This window comes from Gadus morhua, chromosome 3, assembly GCF_902167405.1.
Source record: "Gadus morhua chromosome 3, gadMor3.0, whole genome shotgun sequence".
Lineage (NCBI taxonomy): Eukaryota > Metazoa > Chordata > Actinopteri > Gadiformes > Gadidae > Gadus > Gadus morhua.
In genome coordinates, this window is record NC_044050.1 from 6840492 (window position 1) to 6858843 (window position 18352).

Sequence of the window (18352 nt, forward strand, 5' to 3'; positions counted from 1 at the left end):
CTACTTGTTCATCCTGCATGACACTGCATTCAACTTAAATTGAGTTATGTAATTTCATAATTACTTAAATATTGTCTTTATACTACCAACATTAATTGTCCTGCCTTCCATGTTGTTATAAATGGTACATCAGTCCCTTGATTTCAGGATTCTTATATGGGTTTAAAAGCATTCGCCACTAAACTGTCATTAGACCTTTGTGACCCTAAATAAACAATCCAATCAGAGCCACGCTTGAGGCAGCAGTGTCCAATGAACTCACCTCACCGTGTTCTCGTGGGCGGGACTCAACGCAACGCCCTCTCCACGCTGTGCTTTGCCTGAGAAGCCAGACTACGCAGCAGGTTGATGCGTTTTCAGTGCCGTCTGCCAGTGTAGATAATGAAAGGCGGGTTATGAAATTTTAAATCACGGTTATTTTATCTTTCAGTCTCAGAGCTCTATTAAATTACGACAGAATGACGACGACCACGAACATTTCAAGGGTTGGAAGCCGGTTTCCAAAAGCAGCTCCAGGTATAACGTTATTGTGGCACAGGACATGTTTGAGACGGTAGTCATCGAGGTGAACATGCTGTGCTTTGAAACGTATTCTCGGACTTAACGTTTCTGACCTAAAGGCCGTTGCTATAGCTAAAACTGCTATGGCTAAATGTTTACAGTCCGGGATGCTGGATATAAAAGCTTGCACCGCACCTTCTCTCAGCGCGGACGGGCCACTGGTTCTCGCCCAGCGCGCCTCCATGCGACGGGTCTCCTCTTTGTGGGGCATGGACATGGAAGTTGCACAGCTAGCTTGCGTTTGCTAACTGTCTGCATGCCCAAACGCGTATTAAGCCATCTACATCACATGTCTATGGAGCACCTTTCAATGTTTTGGTTGATCGTCACATTGTGTGTGATCTCCATCATCTCATCATCCTTATAGATGTATAGTAACGTCTGCAGCTAGCGCCTACTAAGATTGATTGTATTGTTGGGTGGGGCCCCTGTGGATTTCAAATCAGTTTTTGTGTCGCGTTACTAGACCACTATTACATTAATAATCATATTATAATCATCTACACCCAATACAATGTTTGCAACATAAACCAACACATAAGGTGAATTTATTAATTCACGTAAACATCCCGTTGGGATATCTTGGCGTTTGTTTGGGTTGATTATTGGTTGTCGTGCGTCGTTTGGGCTGGAAGTTGTACCTGTACCTGCTCAATGTAGATCTGTCATCCCATTCCTGAGAAAGGATCCGTGTACATTTTTAATTGTCTTCACATGCAGACCAGGTTATAACCCCTCAAAGCCGTACATAGGATGCATTTGCAGTGACTGTATTCAAATAGATCAAGTGCACTAAAATGGCAGACCCCTCGGTTGAGGTTCTAGGGTTTGCTCTTTATGTATCCCTAAGTACAGAGTAGCGGCCTAAACATTTTTGTTTGACATTAAGTTGTTGGTGGTCCCAATATTTAAAGATCAGCTCTCAATGATTGGATCTGCTGTGTGTACCACCAGATTAATATTGAGCTAGCAACCAATCACCATTATAAATCACCATTATAAATACTGCACTTCTCCGGCCCTCACGTTCCTGTTGCTCTATATGATTAATACGTAACACATAACATCCCTGCCACTAAATGTTGTCTTAAGATTTGGTTATGTCCATATGAATGACCTGTAATGTGTGATCAGTTTCTCTGGGGATGGGACAGTGCACTTGAGTCTACACTTGGGAACCACAGGTGGTTTATCCTTGGTATCATTTTGCTGTCTTATATTATTTGCATGTTATGCAAATAATATAATGAGGCCAAACCTGCACTATGTACCTTTTCAATCACTGCAGCTATTAGTTTTGACAAATAAAAAGTTACTTCTTCTCCCACCCTATGTGACAATGTGTACATTGAGAATATGTACCACACAATGATGACACATTTTTCAAAAAAAAGAAGCATGCATTGGCTTTGTTTTATGACTGAAGCAAAGATAATGTAGTAGTGCAGGAATGATAACAATAAAATATTCACACAATACCAATTCCAAAGTAAATGAGTTCAAGTAAATAAATAATAGAAAATACAATTTCTGACACTGAAGCACTGCTCTGGAAAGGCCAGAAGAACAAGGATAACGGCAGGCATCCAGAAACAAATATATGCTACTGTCTAAGCAGCAGTGTTGTTCCGCATTTGAACAGCAGGTGCTGCACGGAGCCTGCGATTCTTAGGCCAAATGTCTAAACAGAAATTTGATTGGTTAAGCTTCTACTGTACAATGAACTTGTTGGACCGAAATTTGCTTGATAAATATTGACAACTTTCTTTTCTTAAACTAAGCTTAACCTAATGCATTGTGTGCCTTTTTCATTGTTTCCTTATCTCTATCTCCAGAGTTTCAAACCCTCCAGGTGGCGCATCAAACATTTCTTTCGGCACAGATGAGGACAAACCCCCTGTACGGAAAAATAAGATGGCCTCCAATGTGTTTGCTGAGCCAGAGGACCCCTATGCCCATCGAAGGAACAACCCTCCCGGTACCCCTTCTACGTGTGTCTGACGTTTGTGTGTCTGTTAATGGGCCCTGTCCTTCAGTGAGTTCCAGAAGAGGGATTAGATACATGTACAATTTCACAGTATAATCAGCAAAAATATAATCAGCAAAATAAAAGACACCCAGTGCATTCTTTTTAGTAATTTCAAATATTTTCAGTCAACAATCTGATACATAATATTCACTAAAACAATCATTTTATCAAACAGATGTTACAGATTATAAGAAAAAACACATCCTGCAATGGGCAATTCCCTCTCCCAGCAGGAAATCACTGGCTCGTATCCACTTCAAGGAAATAGGAAGCACCTCTGGGTTTGGCCAATGTTCGTATTGTCTACAGCGATTGTAATTTCCTCATTGTTCCCAAGCCTCTCCTTGGTCATTAATTAGAAACTGAAGGCGTTTATGAGAAATGGATTGAGAAAAAGTAGCATAACGAAAGAAGTATTTAGCAAGTCAACATTTTCAAGGAAAAACGTTCCCCCTTGGGCTGATTAACAGTCAATTATGAATCAATTGATCAGGTAAAAGATCAATAGAAGTTTGAGGCCCTAATGTGGCCTCAAACTTTAATGCTCGGATCAGACTTCATAATTTCAGCCGGATTTGTTTTGGAAAAAGGTCCAGCGTCAAGGCCGAATACAACGTTGGGAAAGGCTAACAGGGTTCTTACCCCTTATAGTGGAACAGTTGAAGAATACCTTGATGCAGAGTCTAGCAGGGCCAAATCCTTGGTATTCCTGCATAGTTTGAAAACACCTATGAAGTGTTCCTTGATGTTGACCATCAGGATGGCCGAGTGCTCTCTGGTGCACATATGTTAACATGGCGAAGAGAAAGAGGGATGCTGTCAGGTGGAGCAACAAAACCAAAGAAAGGACCCCTCTTGGTGACCCCCAGAAACAGGTCCACAATCTTGAATCACGCTGCCAGACTCGCACGTAGTGCCTCTGACGGCAATATCTTGGTTCTCCTTCCCGCTGACCTAGGAAAGGTTGTGAAAGGCAGCATATGTTGGGTCAGGGTGATACTTGTAGGGTCTCCCGGCCAAGAAGCAGCAATAATCTAAGGCACTACAATGGCCTGATCTGACATGGGGAATGTAGCATGGCCAGTGCTGCCAAACCCCACATAGGTAGATGCAAAACACAACCTAGCCAGCTGCGAAACTGCACCTAGGTAGCTGCCAAAATCCACCTTTCTATTTTTAGGTGGGGTAAATTGTACCATGTAGGAGCTCTCTTTGAGTGTGTTTTGATGGCTGGTTTAACCTGTCCACATTGTCAATGCACAACAGGTGTGCAGCCTAACCCATCCCCAGAGTACAACCAGTGTGATGCGGGCCAGGTGAAGCTGTTTAAACCAGCCATCCACCACACACAATCCACAATGACCATCGTGAAAGAAAATAATTTTGTGTAGTCTGATCCAGGCAGAAGAAGGACCTGTATTTGTCCCTTGAGTCAAAATCACACTGTATGAAATGAACTGATGTATTTGCATGATATTAACGGGAAGAACACAACAGCTTCTGTTCATAATGATATTAGTAAGTCATGCAGTGTTCTCTGATGCATCTATTTTTGGCAAACCAGTTATTCAACACTAATAATTTAGAAAACAGTGTTGAGCGGTATCATTGCACCATTTTCTTTTTACATGACACTTTAGAATTTACTTTCATAATTAAAATGTAGGCTTTTAGGGAGTTCTTGTTTGCTCAGGGTAACACATAATGGTCCATAGATAATGGTGAGCAGATTAAAGCTGCTAGCCGTTGCCAAGCGGCATTATCGAAAAATGACGTACATTGGAAGGTAAACAATGACTGGAAACCCCGTGATGATGTAACATGTCGGTGTTATAGTAGAGGACGGACTGCTGAGAGCATCAACATTGTAAAATCATGTCATAAGCACCGGTTATCCAAATAATTAAATGCTTATCGCTCCTTAGCTTGCAGACATGCTTCTGTGTTTATAGTTGTTAGTCAGATTAGTCAGCCTTTCAGAAGGAATTTGCACGTCCGTATTGAACAATGAAACTACACCTTTCACCCACAATGAGTTTCAATGACTTCAATTGCATGCAATCAGCCCTGAGTACCCCAGTATTCAATCTAGTAGAACAACCAACAACGATAAGCCTTGTGTAGGTTTTTTCAGTGAATCAATAGATTGTATTTGTGGTGTAGTTATACAATACAGACTGCAATTTTGGGTGACTTGAATCACAAATATGTTCCCGGCATTACTGTTGCACTTTCTAACCATGCACCCTCCCTCCCACAGGGGGCAAGCCCACAGGGGTTCTGTGTGGTGAGTCCTCTGCCCCATTGAGAAGAGGACTGAACCACAACGCCAACCACTCTGCAGATCCAGCCAGCACGGTATGGTCATGAACACAAGTAGCTGTTTGTGAATGTAGAGTTGAACCACTGGGAATGGGGATGACCTTCCCATCAGTGAAAATGACCAAATCTTTTTTAATATGACGCATAATCAGGCCTTGGAGTGGGACTTAATTAAAACAGCACATGTTGGTCCAACAGCAGCCGCTTTTCAAAGCTACTTCTGTTATAAATGTCTGGGCTAAAATTCTTCCACATCAATCACATATGCATTCTTTAAATCTGGTTTAACTATCTGCTCTGTTAAATGGAACCTTTCAATGTTTATTTAGTGAGGGCTGGGAGCATGTTGTATGTTTACGTTTATATTTACTCTGAAAATAAGTATTGTCTCTGTTTTAGGATGTGGAGAATAATGTTGGTGATGCAGGTACATTTCTTTATTATATTTTTATTTATTTTTACCTAATTAAAATTTGAAGTGTTTTCACTGGTCGTTTGTTTAAGCCTATGTAGACTTTGACTATCGGGCATGTTTTTAATAATGTCTTTACTTATCTGGAGTAGGTTCAAACGTAGTCTAGTGTTAAAGTAAGTTTTAACACTTACAAAGTCAGGGTATACACATTACATAACGAGAATGGGTGGCACCTATCAAACCAGTTCTTCAAGATAGTTATTAAATATTTCTTAGCAATTGGCAGGTAAAAAATAATGTGCCAAATCAAACAAGTATTTAATTATTAGGGTTCGGAAAAATAATAGATTCTTCGATGCATCGCGATTCTCTCTAGAACGATTCCGTCTCGATGCAGATAATTTTTAAGATTAGAAAGAAATTAAAACTGAAACCTATTTTTTACATACTTCCATATTGTGTTGTAATGCAAGCTGCATTGATTATTGCATTGTTCATAGAAAGTCATATTTGTGACAAAAGCTTTTTCTCTTAATAAAATATTAGATAAGTTAATTAATCTGTCGATGTCTTTAATGATCATCACAAAAGTAGGAAGTGATTAGCAAACTCTTAGTAGCAAACTCAGATAAGGCATGGAAATTTACATAAAAAGAATTGTTGCAATCAATATGCATCGATAATCGTTTTAGAATCGTTTACCTCATAATCGGAATCGAATCGAATCGAATCGTGAGGTGCCAAGAGATTCCCACCCCTATTAATTATTGTAAGAGGGCTAGGGCCGTTGCACTGTGTGCTTTGTGCAGTACACATACAGTCCAATACGATTGTTCCATGCAAATCAATGTCCTCTCCAGTCTTCTCAAGCAAACTGCTAGTTCGAAACAAACTAGTGGTAACTCAGGACTTATGTGTTTGAGATGCACCGTACATCAGCCGCACGAGTTGCAAAGTGGAAAATCTCCCAGCTTTCTTGTGAAATTTCAGAGGCACGCCCACTTTTAGCCTGTTCCACTCGTGCTCCTGAGAGTCGACCGAGTTCAGTGAGGTTGACCGTACGACTCGATAATCAAAGATGGCTGCGCCCATAATGAGATGTTTTTTCTTAGTATTTGTGCCACGTTGGTCATTTTAATGTTGATTTTAAATCCTCTTACACACTTGATTGGTTCATTGGTGCTTTAATCCGGTCCCCAATTTATGCATTGCACCGTCTTGGTGTGCGTGCAATACATTTTTTTATTTTTTTTTTATTTAGGTTTTGTTTTCTTTGTTTTTGAGCTGGTTTTCCTAAAGAGGCTAATATAACTAACGATAACAATGACTAGCCAATGACCGACTCATCGTGTAACGATGCCCACAAAGACAAACGGGAACGCTATAATTGCTACAAGCCAGGAAAAACATCACAAGTGCAACTCGTGCAGGAGGTGTACGATGCATCTCGAACACACCGGTTGTAGGTTCTGGGACCACCATCGTAGGCGACCTGGCACATCTGATCCCAATCTGACGTAGCCCCGACTATCCTCATCTCACCTGGCTCCCATGTCAAAGGTTAAATGGAAACTAATAAATGCGTCCACGTGTACACAGGTCAAATATATGTCAAGAGCTCTTATCTCTTTTAGGCGAGCTTACAGTGTGAACACCCTTTACACCTGGCATTTACAACATACAAAATAACCTGGTAATCAAGTAGCCGTGTGGGACAAACATGATTATCTGCTTAACGTTATGATTTGGCAGTTACCTGAGGACTGCTCATTGCGTTATCAGAACATTGAAAACCCTAAAGCGGCCGGTTTGGGCGAGAGAATACCTCGGCCCTCAGTCCATCACAAACGGCCAATGCTGCAGTTAAGGTTCCTGTTGTGCTTGTGTGCAGTCCACAGTACAGAACCCGAGGCCATTTCGGAGCCGCCCAAGGAGGAGCCCCCGCTGGCAGAAGCCCCCGCCGCTGGAGCCACCTCCGGCCGCAGGAACCCCCCAGGAGGGAAGTCCAGCCTCATCCTGGGCTGAGCCTCAGCCCGCCCCCTGCCTGGCCTCGTCTCAGACCCCTCGTGCCGCTCTTTATTTCATATGTATATGGCCTGCTTGTTTTGATACGAACATGTTGCAACCCCTCATGTGTCCCTCTGATTCTAGCCGGATCACGGATCCCATCCAGAACCATGCGCAATGCTCAATGTTTTGATACCTCCTTTCTACATTTTTATTTAGTATTTATTTATTATTAATTTATACTTTTTCAGAAGCACTTTATGTATCTTGATGTTTGAAGCCTGTCCCCATGGTGCGTTAGAGCTACTTGACAGGGCATGGGGTTTACATTACGTGTGTCTTCTGCCAACTAACCCCAAAAACGAACCCCAATATATTTGTAGTTACTGCACAAGAGCAAAGTAAAGTCATGGCAACCTGCTCAATGCGAAGAAAATCGACCACGAAGTCCATTGCTTTTTTGCTGTTTTTTTGCACCATGTTTAAACTTGTTCCAACCTGCATGTCTGTGTGTTCTGTTGTGTATGAATATGAGAAGAAGAAGAAGAAGAAGAAGAAGAAGAAGAAGAAGAAGAAGAAGAAGAAGAAGAAGAAGAAACTGTGACAATTTAATTTAAACTGCTGGATAACTTTTGTTGTTTTTTGTTTATAGTACATTTATGTGGTTTCATTGCATTAAATGAGACTTTTCTACTGGTGTGTGTTCACACGGTAGCAAAAAAGACATAATAGCTGTCATTCTGTCCTCAGTTTATTAGGGCCCATGTAAAGTGGGGAAAGGGAATTGGCCTTTTGTATTTTCTCTTTCCCCTAGAATAGCCTATTTTAACCTCAGTGCCAGTTGTTCATGACATGTGTTTTTATAGGTGTGCCCTAACTATAACAATTGGTGCCAGGATGTGTGATACAGGCTACAAAATCAAAACTGTATTGGGTTTCCCAAAAGCACCATGACAATGCTTGTCCCTTCATCCCAATTAATTGAAGTAACAATCTGCCAGAAAGGGCTGAACGTTTCTGGAAAACTTAGCCCGGATTTGACAAGTGACCTTACGACAGCTCAGCCTTTTTAAGTGTTTTCCCTCGGCTCCAAAAAAGGTCTTCTGTTTCTCACCAACCCTAGCTCATTGTTGGTGCAACACTCCTTTGGTAAATTATCTGTGGTTTTTCATTACCTGAGGCTTACAAACCAGAGGTCGTTTTCATTCCAGTTTGTGTCAGTCCGTCACGGGCCATCAGTTATTCATGAGACGCAACAGGTTAATAATGAGGGGTAAATGAAATGTGGCATAGGTAAAGGAAAGTACTGTGGACTCTTTGCATCCTATGTCAATTCAATGCTGGATGTGATCATTACAAAAAAAAGATTGGCACGTTGAAAAATAAATGTAATTTCTGATCAGCATTTATTTCTTCAAGGAGTTTTTTGTTTCGCTCTCGGTTTAACGGGGGCAGGCTGTATGGGGGTTGGTACTACCGCGTATTCATAACGAAACCAAAAATATAGCGTTACAGTGAACATCGGTCTCAACACGAACGGCTGCTTGCGGGTGAGTTTAATAGTTATACTATGCAAACTCCACTACAAATGCCTTTTGCATGCAATACTATTATGCGCAACTTTAAACTTGTATAGTCGTAGACGTACTGAGCTCACGGTTAATGATGGGACCTTTGGCCGGCACACAATATTAAGCGGCAAATTAAGGAATGGTTGTATTCTAAGGTAAACTGCACATTCACAACTAAATACGTCTGTCTACCCATTGATGCTGTTTGGTAGTAGTTAATATTACTAGCATTTCGGCTCTCAAAGCCTGCTTTCTTTTGTGCTGGCTGACAAACTGCTCTGTAGTCATAAGGGCATACCAACTTGATATGGAGAATCTGCCCACAGAAGGCATACCTTTGTTGAAGAATTTCCGTGATATTTATACATGTGCATGTATATACAACACATGAGTGGATTGGTGGATTGTTTGTAGAAATGGAGAAATGCACTTCGTGTCACAATGCAGAGTAGGGATTGCGTAATATCCGTTTATGAGATCCATACAACAATCTACCTGCATGATATATCGTTTTATTGTTGTTGTCCTTTTTCCAATGCCAACTTGAAGTCTTCCAGCATGGCCTTATTTTCACTATTTTTGTCACTTTGTGGGCATGTCACAGTTATATGTGTCGGCAAATGATGGTAACATGTTTGTGTTGAGGAAAACCAAAAATGCCTACTGAGATTTCTTGTTTCAATCTAGGAAAACTGCTTCTATTGAACAGAGATCATGGCCTCTTGGACATGCTTGCTGTTCTTGACCCTTTTCCGCATCACTTCTGAATTTGTTTGCAGTAAGTTGGTATATTTAGAATAAATAACTCTAAATATGTTCAATAAATATGTTTTCAAATATTTTCATTTTAATAATGGTTTTATAATTCTCTGTTCTAATTTGAAGGTTTTGTAGCACTGGAGTGTAACCAGCACAGCCATGGATGGTTAGGCCAGCAGTCATTATTGGAGTGCATTGTGAAGGGAACGGTGCCGATCGAGAGGGTCACAGCGATCAGTTGGAGTATTGGAACGACCCGTTTAATAGAATACCAAGATGGTATCTTCACATCTAAACAAGGCTTTACATTGGCCGAACCAAGTTGGAATGAGACCAACATGAATGTCTCGATGCTTTTGAACAAAAGCATGAAGGCAGACATTGGAAACTACGAGTGCACAGTGAATACCAATCGAGGCATTTGTAGCAACTCAACCACCCTTGATCTCTCAGGTGGGTCTTATCACTGACATAAATATTCCGTTTTTGAACAACGAGCTCTGTGAGTTGAAAGGAAATGCAGAATTACGAATTCATTCATAAAAATATGCCACAAAACGTTCAGGTCTTTAGTTCGTTTGAGAGGAGCTCCTTCATATAAAAGCTCCATAGCAAAATGAAAACAGCATAAGGTTGAGTGCATAGTTTCTGTTTGAGCAAGAGTATAAATAACCTTTTAGAAATGTGCTACACATTTTGTTGTTGAGATATTCATACCAGACTAAGAATCAAATTCATGGATTTTCTTTCTTCAGCCATCGATAGCCGTCCGACCATCGGAGTGACTGAAAGCCTCCAGAAGTTTTCGACTCTTTCCTGCAATGATGGTGGCTGTGATCCGGATCGGAGAATCGGTTGGTTTGACGAACACAGTCATGATTTGACACCCAGGGACGAACAGGCCGCAATTATCGTTGCTTTTCCTTTATGAGTTATTGCGTCTCATACAGATGAGACTTCTAAAAGCAAAGACCCACACCATAGTGTGGGTCTTTGCTAATACGTATTTAAGCATATAATACCAGTCTCCTCTCTAGCAGAGTGAGCCTCGAACAGTTTCACAGAGCCTACAATAGCAGTGGAGGCAGGGAAAGAGAAGCCCATTATAACGTTGCACTTTACTATGAAGGTATCCTTCTCGCTGAAGTCTTCTCTACCCTAATATTATGTTTACCCTCAGGCCATTATGTTTACCCTCAGATACCAATTACACTCATGGTTGTGGTTCATGAATTAGCTGGTGGCTGAAATGAATGCAACTGTTTGCAGGATTCATGCTTCATAATTTTAAATGAATGATGTGCTAACAAATGTGGTGGTAGCGGTGATAAAGTTACACATTGCAGGTTGAAGCTGTTGATGAGAGTGGAACAACGAAAGATTTCACTAAAACATCTTAATCTTTACTTTCTTTCAGCTCCACATCCAGAATCACAATTGGCCTACAAAGTAGTACCCCCTGTGGTCGTGGTTTTACTGATCATAGGACTGCTGTTCTTCCTGAAAAGACAATGCAATAAACGTAAGTACTCTTTGCCTTTCCCAGAAGTAACAGGATAAACAGCTTGAGTACAAAGAGTCATGTTGCATGCTATCGTTCCTGAACAAACTCAGAGCTATCAAGCATAGATTATACTTTGGAGCAAAATGAAAAAAGAAAATTAGGGAATAAATGTGTGAGTTGGACCAAGGAACACAATACAGATTATACCGTAAAAACCTGTTGCACAGCCAAAAAAAAAGTCCTGTTATTGTTGGATATTGGCCATGAGGAAAGCTTTGAGACTAGTTTCAAGCAGCAGATTGTTGGGTTGTTCACGGAAACCAAAAGTAAAGATGCACATCTTAAAGGAATGTCTGTTCATGTATCATGAGTTGACTATGTTCATGGTCTTGTGTTTTTCTAATTTTTATGAGATTGCTTGTTTTCTTTTTGCGGGGCGGGCGGGGCGGGGGGGGGGGGGGGGTAATTAATGAGAGACTGAGGTAAAGTATAATTGGATTTCCATGAAAATGTTACACTATTGGTTCAACATTTTAATGCTTAAGCACTATGCCACTTCCAATATAGCTACTTTCTGACTAGGGTTAGAATTAAAATAGAAGAAATAAAATATATTTAGAGCAGAATACATTTCTGCTCTAACAGTACTACTCTGCTCTTCCTACTGACATCAGTATATAAAGTGCAGATTTCATCTCCAGGAAAACTAAACCAATTTGTATGTAAAATGAAAACAGTTATTAATTTCTGTGATAGAATACTTAATATGTTATGTCTGATAAAGTCGAAAGAAAACCACTTCTTGGTCTATTATTTGAAGGGTCACTGACTGTGAAATTTCTCCCAAATATATAAGCATTCATTGATCGAGGTAATAATTTACATGTCGGCCATTTTATCGCCATGGGTGCATAATAACAATATATTTTGTAAATATATTCCTACTGTATCATCCCTTTTTCATAGGTACACATCAAGAAATTCCCACAGACAACCATGAAATGGTGTGTTCATTTTTCATTATTATTTATTTTTATCACCTTTATGTCTTAATATTTGGTGAACCGATGTTTATTTGCATATGATAATGGTAATAATACACAAATTTAATAAATAACAGACCATGTTTTTTAAGTTTTCAAACAATAACTTCACAAAGACAACAATGAAAAGCTTTTAACTTTGAAGATAAGATCAATGGATCAGGAAGATCAATGGGCAAATCTGTCTGCAGATGATGTCATTCACCTTCAGCAGCGGAAAAAATACGCTATTGTGCAGTTATCTCTTCAATGTTCTAAATAGTTGTGGTTTAGCCTGAATGGTGTCCAACCAGTTTCAACCGCCATTTGGCAGAAAGTGAATTGCATCACTGCTTGTAGTACTGGTTTATATTACTTAACAACATAGATGGCCGCACTACCTGCCTAGTTCATCCAAACAGGATTCATTATTGAGGATTTGCTCTGACATATATGTGCTCTTTACAGGCGAACATCAACCACACCAGGTCTGAGGGACTGTGCCAAACTGTTGTCTATTGAAAACAAAGAGCGAGTGAGAGTTCCTGGAGGAAGAGTTACATTTAATGTAATTTTGCAACCAATGCTAATTTCATGCAGCATCCAAAGAAATTCCTCAGTTCTCTAACTAACTAATTGTAACTAAGTGTGCAGCCTTTATAACATCCAAAGGGTGTGTTGACACGGCTTGGTAGCACAATAAGACAAGACAACCACATTTTTCGCCAAACCAGTCCCAACTCTTCGAATGAAATGAATAACCTAAGTCTAAAATGATCTCTTCAAGCTAAAAAGGATGTATGTTACGATGAAGAATTGGAGAGATACAACATCAATTAACTGATGATGACATCTGCACTTAAAATGAGCAGAATAATAATTTTTACTGAACTACTTTCTAAAAATCTTTAATACTAAAACACCAGATAAATAAGTTTGTATAATATTAAATGTAAATACTTAGTTGGTATAACGTAACATCAGTCTATGTAAAAAAAACATTAGCACTTGTGTTGTAATTTTTTTAAAGGATTTTGTTTGGATGTAAAAGGAAGCACTGTTAGCTCCCGACGAGCTGGCTGTCGCCTTGCATGGTTGACTCCGCCGTCGGTGCGTGAATGTGTGCGTGAATGGTGAATGTGAGGCAATATTGTAAAGCGCTTTGAGTGGCCAATGGTTAGAAAAGCGCTATATAAATGCAGTCCATTTACATTTGATGCTATTTTTGAATCACTGTGACACTATTTTAACAATGTTTAAATGCCAGCGTTTGTAGCAAGCTCAAAGCCTGGTTTGACCCGCTTCTGAACAGATTGTGATGACCTTTAAGGACAGAGATGTAAATACTCCATTTGCCACAAATGCAATAGCTTAACAGAAAAAAATGAATGGAATGTGAAATCAGTTTCTGCAAGGGTAATTTGTTGTGCAGGAAAAAAACAAATCAGGAGACTTTTGTGAATGTTTAACTAATTAATTAAACAGATATATAAATATTTGTATACTGGGTTTATGTGTTTATGAGCCTGTGCCTTTCTCTAACTGCATGTAATTACTTTACCAAATGTTGCGACACTATATTAATACAGATTCCAACCATCCCAGATAAAAGCTAATCCAAGTAAATCGGCTGCTGGTCTTTGATGCAGAGGCTGTGTTTATCTCAGAAAGAGCTCCAGACTCGGCTGATGAGGACCATCTTAAAGACTAGGAGTTTTGATTGCTCTGAAATGATAACCATCTCATTTCATTTCATTTATTTATTACGGCTCACAGCCATAGCACATGGCATGGAGCACAAAATTCAACTTAAATCATTACAGACCAAAACAATGGTGCACGGCAAGGGAAAAAATAAAAACATTACTTAAACAATGGCAGGACATTTCTCAGAAAGGCACCTGTTTTAGCAATAACCCCTGGGTTATTTGACCTCAAAAGCAAAATCAGTTTGATCTTAGATGGAGAATAGACATAATATTTTGGCAGGTATTTTTTTCTATAATACATTACGTTTACATTTTTACACTCAAAAAGCACATGATATTCGTCGCCAACACAATTGGAATCGCAGATGTTGCACATTCTTTCGCTTCTTTCCAGCCCTTTGTATCTTCCAGTGACTTTAGGTATTCTGGTGTTATTCGTTCTAAAATTGCAGATAGCCTGTCTGGACTTTTGGTTTTCATACATCAGGTATTTTTCTAATTTAAACTCTTGTTTAAATTCTATGTACGTGTCACAGGAAGTCATGCTTGTAAGCTCGCTCTGCCACCTCTGGATGAATTGATCTTTTAACCTCTGCTCAACAATTTTTTTCAGCCAGTTAATGTTGTTGTACTTTTGTGTTATCCAGATGTATGACAACCCGCAGTCATCCAGTATCTGTTTCACCTGTGATACCCAGGGTGAAGCATATGCACCACTGCTATGTAAGCTGTGTAGAGCTGATTGTACATGATTTTACTAAGTTTACTTTCTTTACTTTCTAACAGTCTCCCCCAATATCCAATTATTCTTTTTTTAACTGTAACACAGAGTGGGTATACCGTCCAAGCTCTCCATACACCATATGACTGCAGGTTGTCATTTTAACTTTTAAGATGTACTTTAGAAATTTGAGATGTCGTTTTTCTAACAGATGTAGTTTTTCAAACCCCCACACTTCACATGCATACAACATAACTGGAGTAACCAACTTGTCAAAAAGGTCCAGAGTGACATCTACAGAAAGCTGAAGCTTTCAAGACTATACAAGACGATAATTACTCTTTCATCGTTTCTCCAGAACCATGGGGTCTCGTCATTTTTAATTGGTAGTTAAGCCACGAATCAATGTATTATCATTGAGTGCTTTAAAAGGATCCTTGCATAACACAGCTATTTACGTTACTCTGACAGAGTTACTATTAAATAATTAATGGTTGGTTCAATCCAATACATTTAAATAAAAATATATTCTTACTTGTGATATTCCATCCAGGCACAATAGTTTTGAGCAGGAAAACTGCTCAACAGATGTTTGATATTTCTTCTTAAAGAACGTATTAGTATTTATTTATCAATTTTCATCCTAATGAACTATGCTGTGGTTTCGTGCATCATAATGCTGTCTTCAATCGGCAAACAAAGAGATTTGTGCAAGCCTTTTCCACACATTTTAAAGTTTGGAAAAGACTTTCAATGGGAACGAATCCAGACCGATCCACAGAGAGCAACAGAATTTGAACGGTTTTGCAAGGATGCACATTCACTGCTACATTCACAAACAGAGGCTGGTTACAACTTGCTCTTCAGGATCAGTTAGATCATGTCTTGGATGCAGAACACCTTTGTTAAATCTGTTTGAGATGCTTGTTCTAAAGACCCCTTTGCTTGTATTTATCAGGAGGAATATGCTTTAACTTCTGCAAACTTGCACATCCTACATGCACCAAAATGTCCATGGGTACTTTCATAAACACACAACTTGGGAAACTTGTAGTTTTGTTAATGTTACTTTCTAATCCTGTTTCTTCTGCTTGTGAAATATAGTTTCCTTTGTGCCATCGCGAGAACCTAATATAAGGGGAACTGAGCCACTATTTTAACCAATATCTAGTGGCTATTGTCTAAGCCAGAGTTCATACAACAAGTGGACATAGAGTGAGGGTTCTACTCTCAAGGACACATTCTTCATACACATACAAAGCAGCCAACCATTTGCTATGAGTAGAGTGTCCATAGATCCTTAGTGATAGAGATAGAGATTATAAAGATTTTAGAAACCAAAATTTACTTGGGCAAGAGTTGAACACCTATGGCCCCCTTTTAAGAAGGAGCAAATACTCCAGGGAAACGAAACCCTAACCATGAACATGTTCTGCTTAACTTTGAGACTGACTTCAGACTCACTCATTTTGTTCTGCTATTACAATGAATTAGCAGAATAAGCTCTGGAAATTGGTTATTCTTCCTAGTGTATTTAGTCAGCGTTTTCCCCTTCCTCTGTGCCAGTCCGACTTTGTGTCAGAATTTTTCTAGCGGTTCCTGGTTTCCTTAATCCTGCCCGTTGACTTCCCGTTTGCCTTCTCCCTGCCAGATGGTTTGCCTGATCTACGAGACTGTTGATGAGTTGAGTGGAACAACGAAAGAGCATGCCACTAAAAACATAATCTTTAATCTTTACTTTCTTTCAGCTCCACATCCAGAATCACAATTGGCCTCCAAAGCAGCCTCCTGTGGTCGTGTTTTTTTTATTTTTTATTAGCAGGCTAGTATTGCCCATTGCCGTGGCTAGCCTAGCATGAGCGAACTCTGCAACTAGAAGGACTCAATGAAATGTGTTGAAAACTGTCTCCAATGATAAAGAACACCATGGCTAACTTGGGAATCAGGCCCTACGTCCAAAATTCCAAACTACCCCTTTGAGGACTAAGGAGCAGACAACAGCAGTGCAAAGAGAATCCGACTACACCTATACTAAGCTACGTCATTATGCGAATGACGGATGTTATGGACTGCTGTGATGAAACTACAATGTTCAGAAGATGAACTACTTAAAGAGCATCTTAGATATTTTGCCAATGCGTTTTTAATGTGCTGTTTCATGCAGGCTGCAGACCAGTGAAAAATATCACTTCATTACCATGGTTTGAATTTATTTCAATTATTTAATGAAGGCTTCCGGTCACAAAAGAGAAACAAAGTACCTGTCATATTGTGAATGGTTGCTCACGCTCACTCACACTCCTGTCCACTCGTATTTATGGACAGAAAATTAGTATAATTGTATGATGATAACTGTAAGTCAACGGCCAAATGGTCCGTCTCTTTAAATGTTCCTGCTGCAAGGAATTGTGGGAGGGCACTGTCTCCTTTCCTTTCGTAAAAGATGGACCAGTGTACCCTAGGAGATGGATGGACTATTCTAGTCTTGGACGTTGTGCCGATGGCAGACCATGTGCCAACAGTTCCCGCCAGTCCAGTGGAACTCATCGCGACCTTCCTCCTTTTCTTTGCCCCCTAATAAAGATGTTAAAGTCTGTTTGACTGAACATCAGAACATATTTGAAAACTCTTTCATTTGGGCTACCGCCGCCCAGCTCCTGTTCTCCAAGCTTCTCCACTTCTTCTTTTTTTTTACTCTTCATGGATGCCTCTGGATGGGTTTGGGCCTGGAACATGCCTCACAGACGGTCAGACGCAAGTGGCCAACGTCCCCCACTGCACGTGCAAACGTGCCTGAGCTGTCCAAGGTGAAAGAAGAAAGTGCTTTTACATTTATTTTACCAGATCTGCAACCGCCACGTTCTGATCAGATAGCAGGTCAGCGGCGGCGGCAGTGTAGCTCTGGCTTTTGGCTCATCAGAACCTGCTCAGCCTCAGAACTCGGAGCGGACCTCTTGACTCGCGGCTGTCCCTTCTGAGGCAAGTGGCGGTTACATCCTGACGTTGTCAGACTGATCTGGCAGAGGTTCAGATGGACCTGTTCGCTTCCAGAGAAAACATCCCCTGCAGGAGGTGGTTTTCTCTCAGCACCCAGGACCTCCCCCCGTTGAGGGTAGACCTGATGGCACACACACCGTGGCAACAAGCTCTCTGGTTTGCGTTCCCCCTGCTTAAGCTGATTCTTAACTTTTTTCTTTGTTTTTCTTATAAAACCCCAGGCGAGGTGTGTGCGCGTAGAGGTTGTCTAATGTAGGGTTAGGGTTAGGGTTAGAGTAGAAAACATCATTGTGGAGGTGGGGCGGCGTCTGGCCTGCAGGGGGAGTATGGAGCACCGGGTCTGCTGGGTGATGGGGTCTGATTGCGGACAGGTGTCTGCAATCTGACCCAATCAGGAAGTGTCTATTTATGTGCCTGCTTGTCTTTCAGTGAGGGGTGGAGAGAGAGAGAGGAGGAAGACGCTCTCTGCGAGCCAGAGAGAGCGTCGACTAGGAGACGGACGGATTAACATTGCAACGTTGTCCTTTTGTTCGTGTGTCTTTCAGTTTGTTGAACCCGAAGTGGAAATAAACGGGAGTTCGCTCCATTTCCACAAAGAACTGTGTCCTGACTCCGTGAACCCGTTACAATCATTAAACATCATTAAACTTCATTAAAGCAAGCCCTGCATAACAGGCTGTTCAGTCAGAACAAGACAGCAGGTTTGGGTCTGCTGATAATGGTTTTATTGTCATT

General features: G+C 40.5%; 1 protein-coding gene across 1 annotated transcript; it reads left to right on the forward strand.

Moving 5' to 3' along the window:
• The first annotated feature begins 294 nt into the window (after positions 1 to 294).
• jpt1a (Jupiter microtubule associated homolog 1a) lies at positions 295 to 13687 on the forward strand. Its single transcript, XM_030351511.1, is given in 12 exon segments — positions 295 to 476; positions 479 to 516; positions 2397 to 2539; positions 4851 to 4948; positions 5312 to 5339; positions 7219 to 8884; positions 9593 to 9683; positions 9800 to 10117; positions 10420 to 10518; positions 11082 to 11186; positions 12135 to 12172; positions 12659 to 13687. Coding segments are annotated over 6 exon segments (459 nt in total). The 5' UTR covers positions 295 to 458; the 3' UTR covers positions 7353 to 8884; positions 9593 to 9683; positions 9800 to 10117; positions 10420 to 10518; positions 11082 to 11186; positions 12135 to 12172; positions 12659 to 13687.
• The last annotated feature ends 4665 nt before the right edge of the window (positions 13688 to 18352 follow it).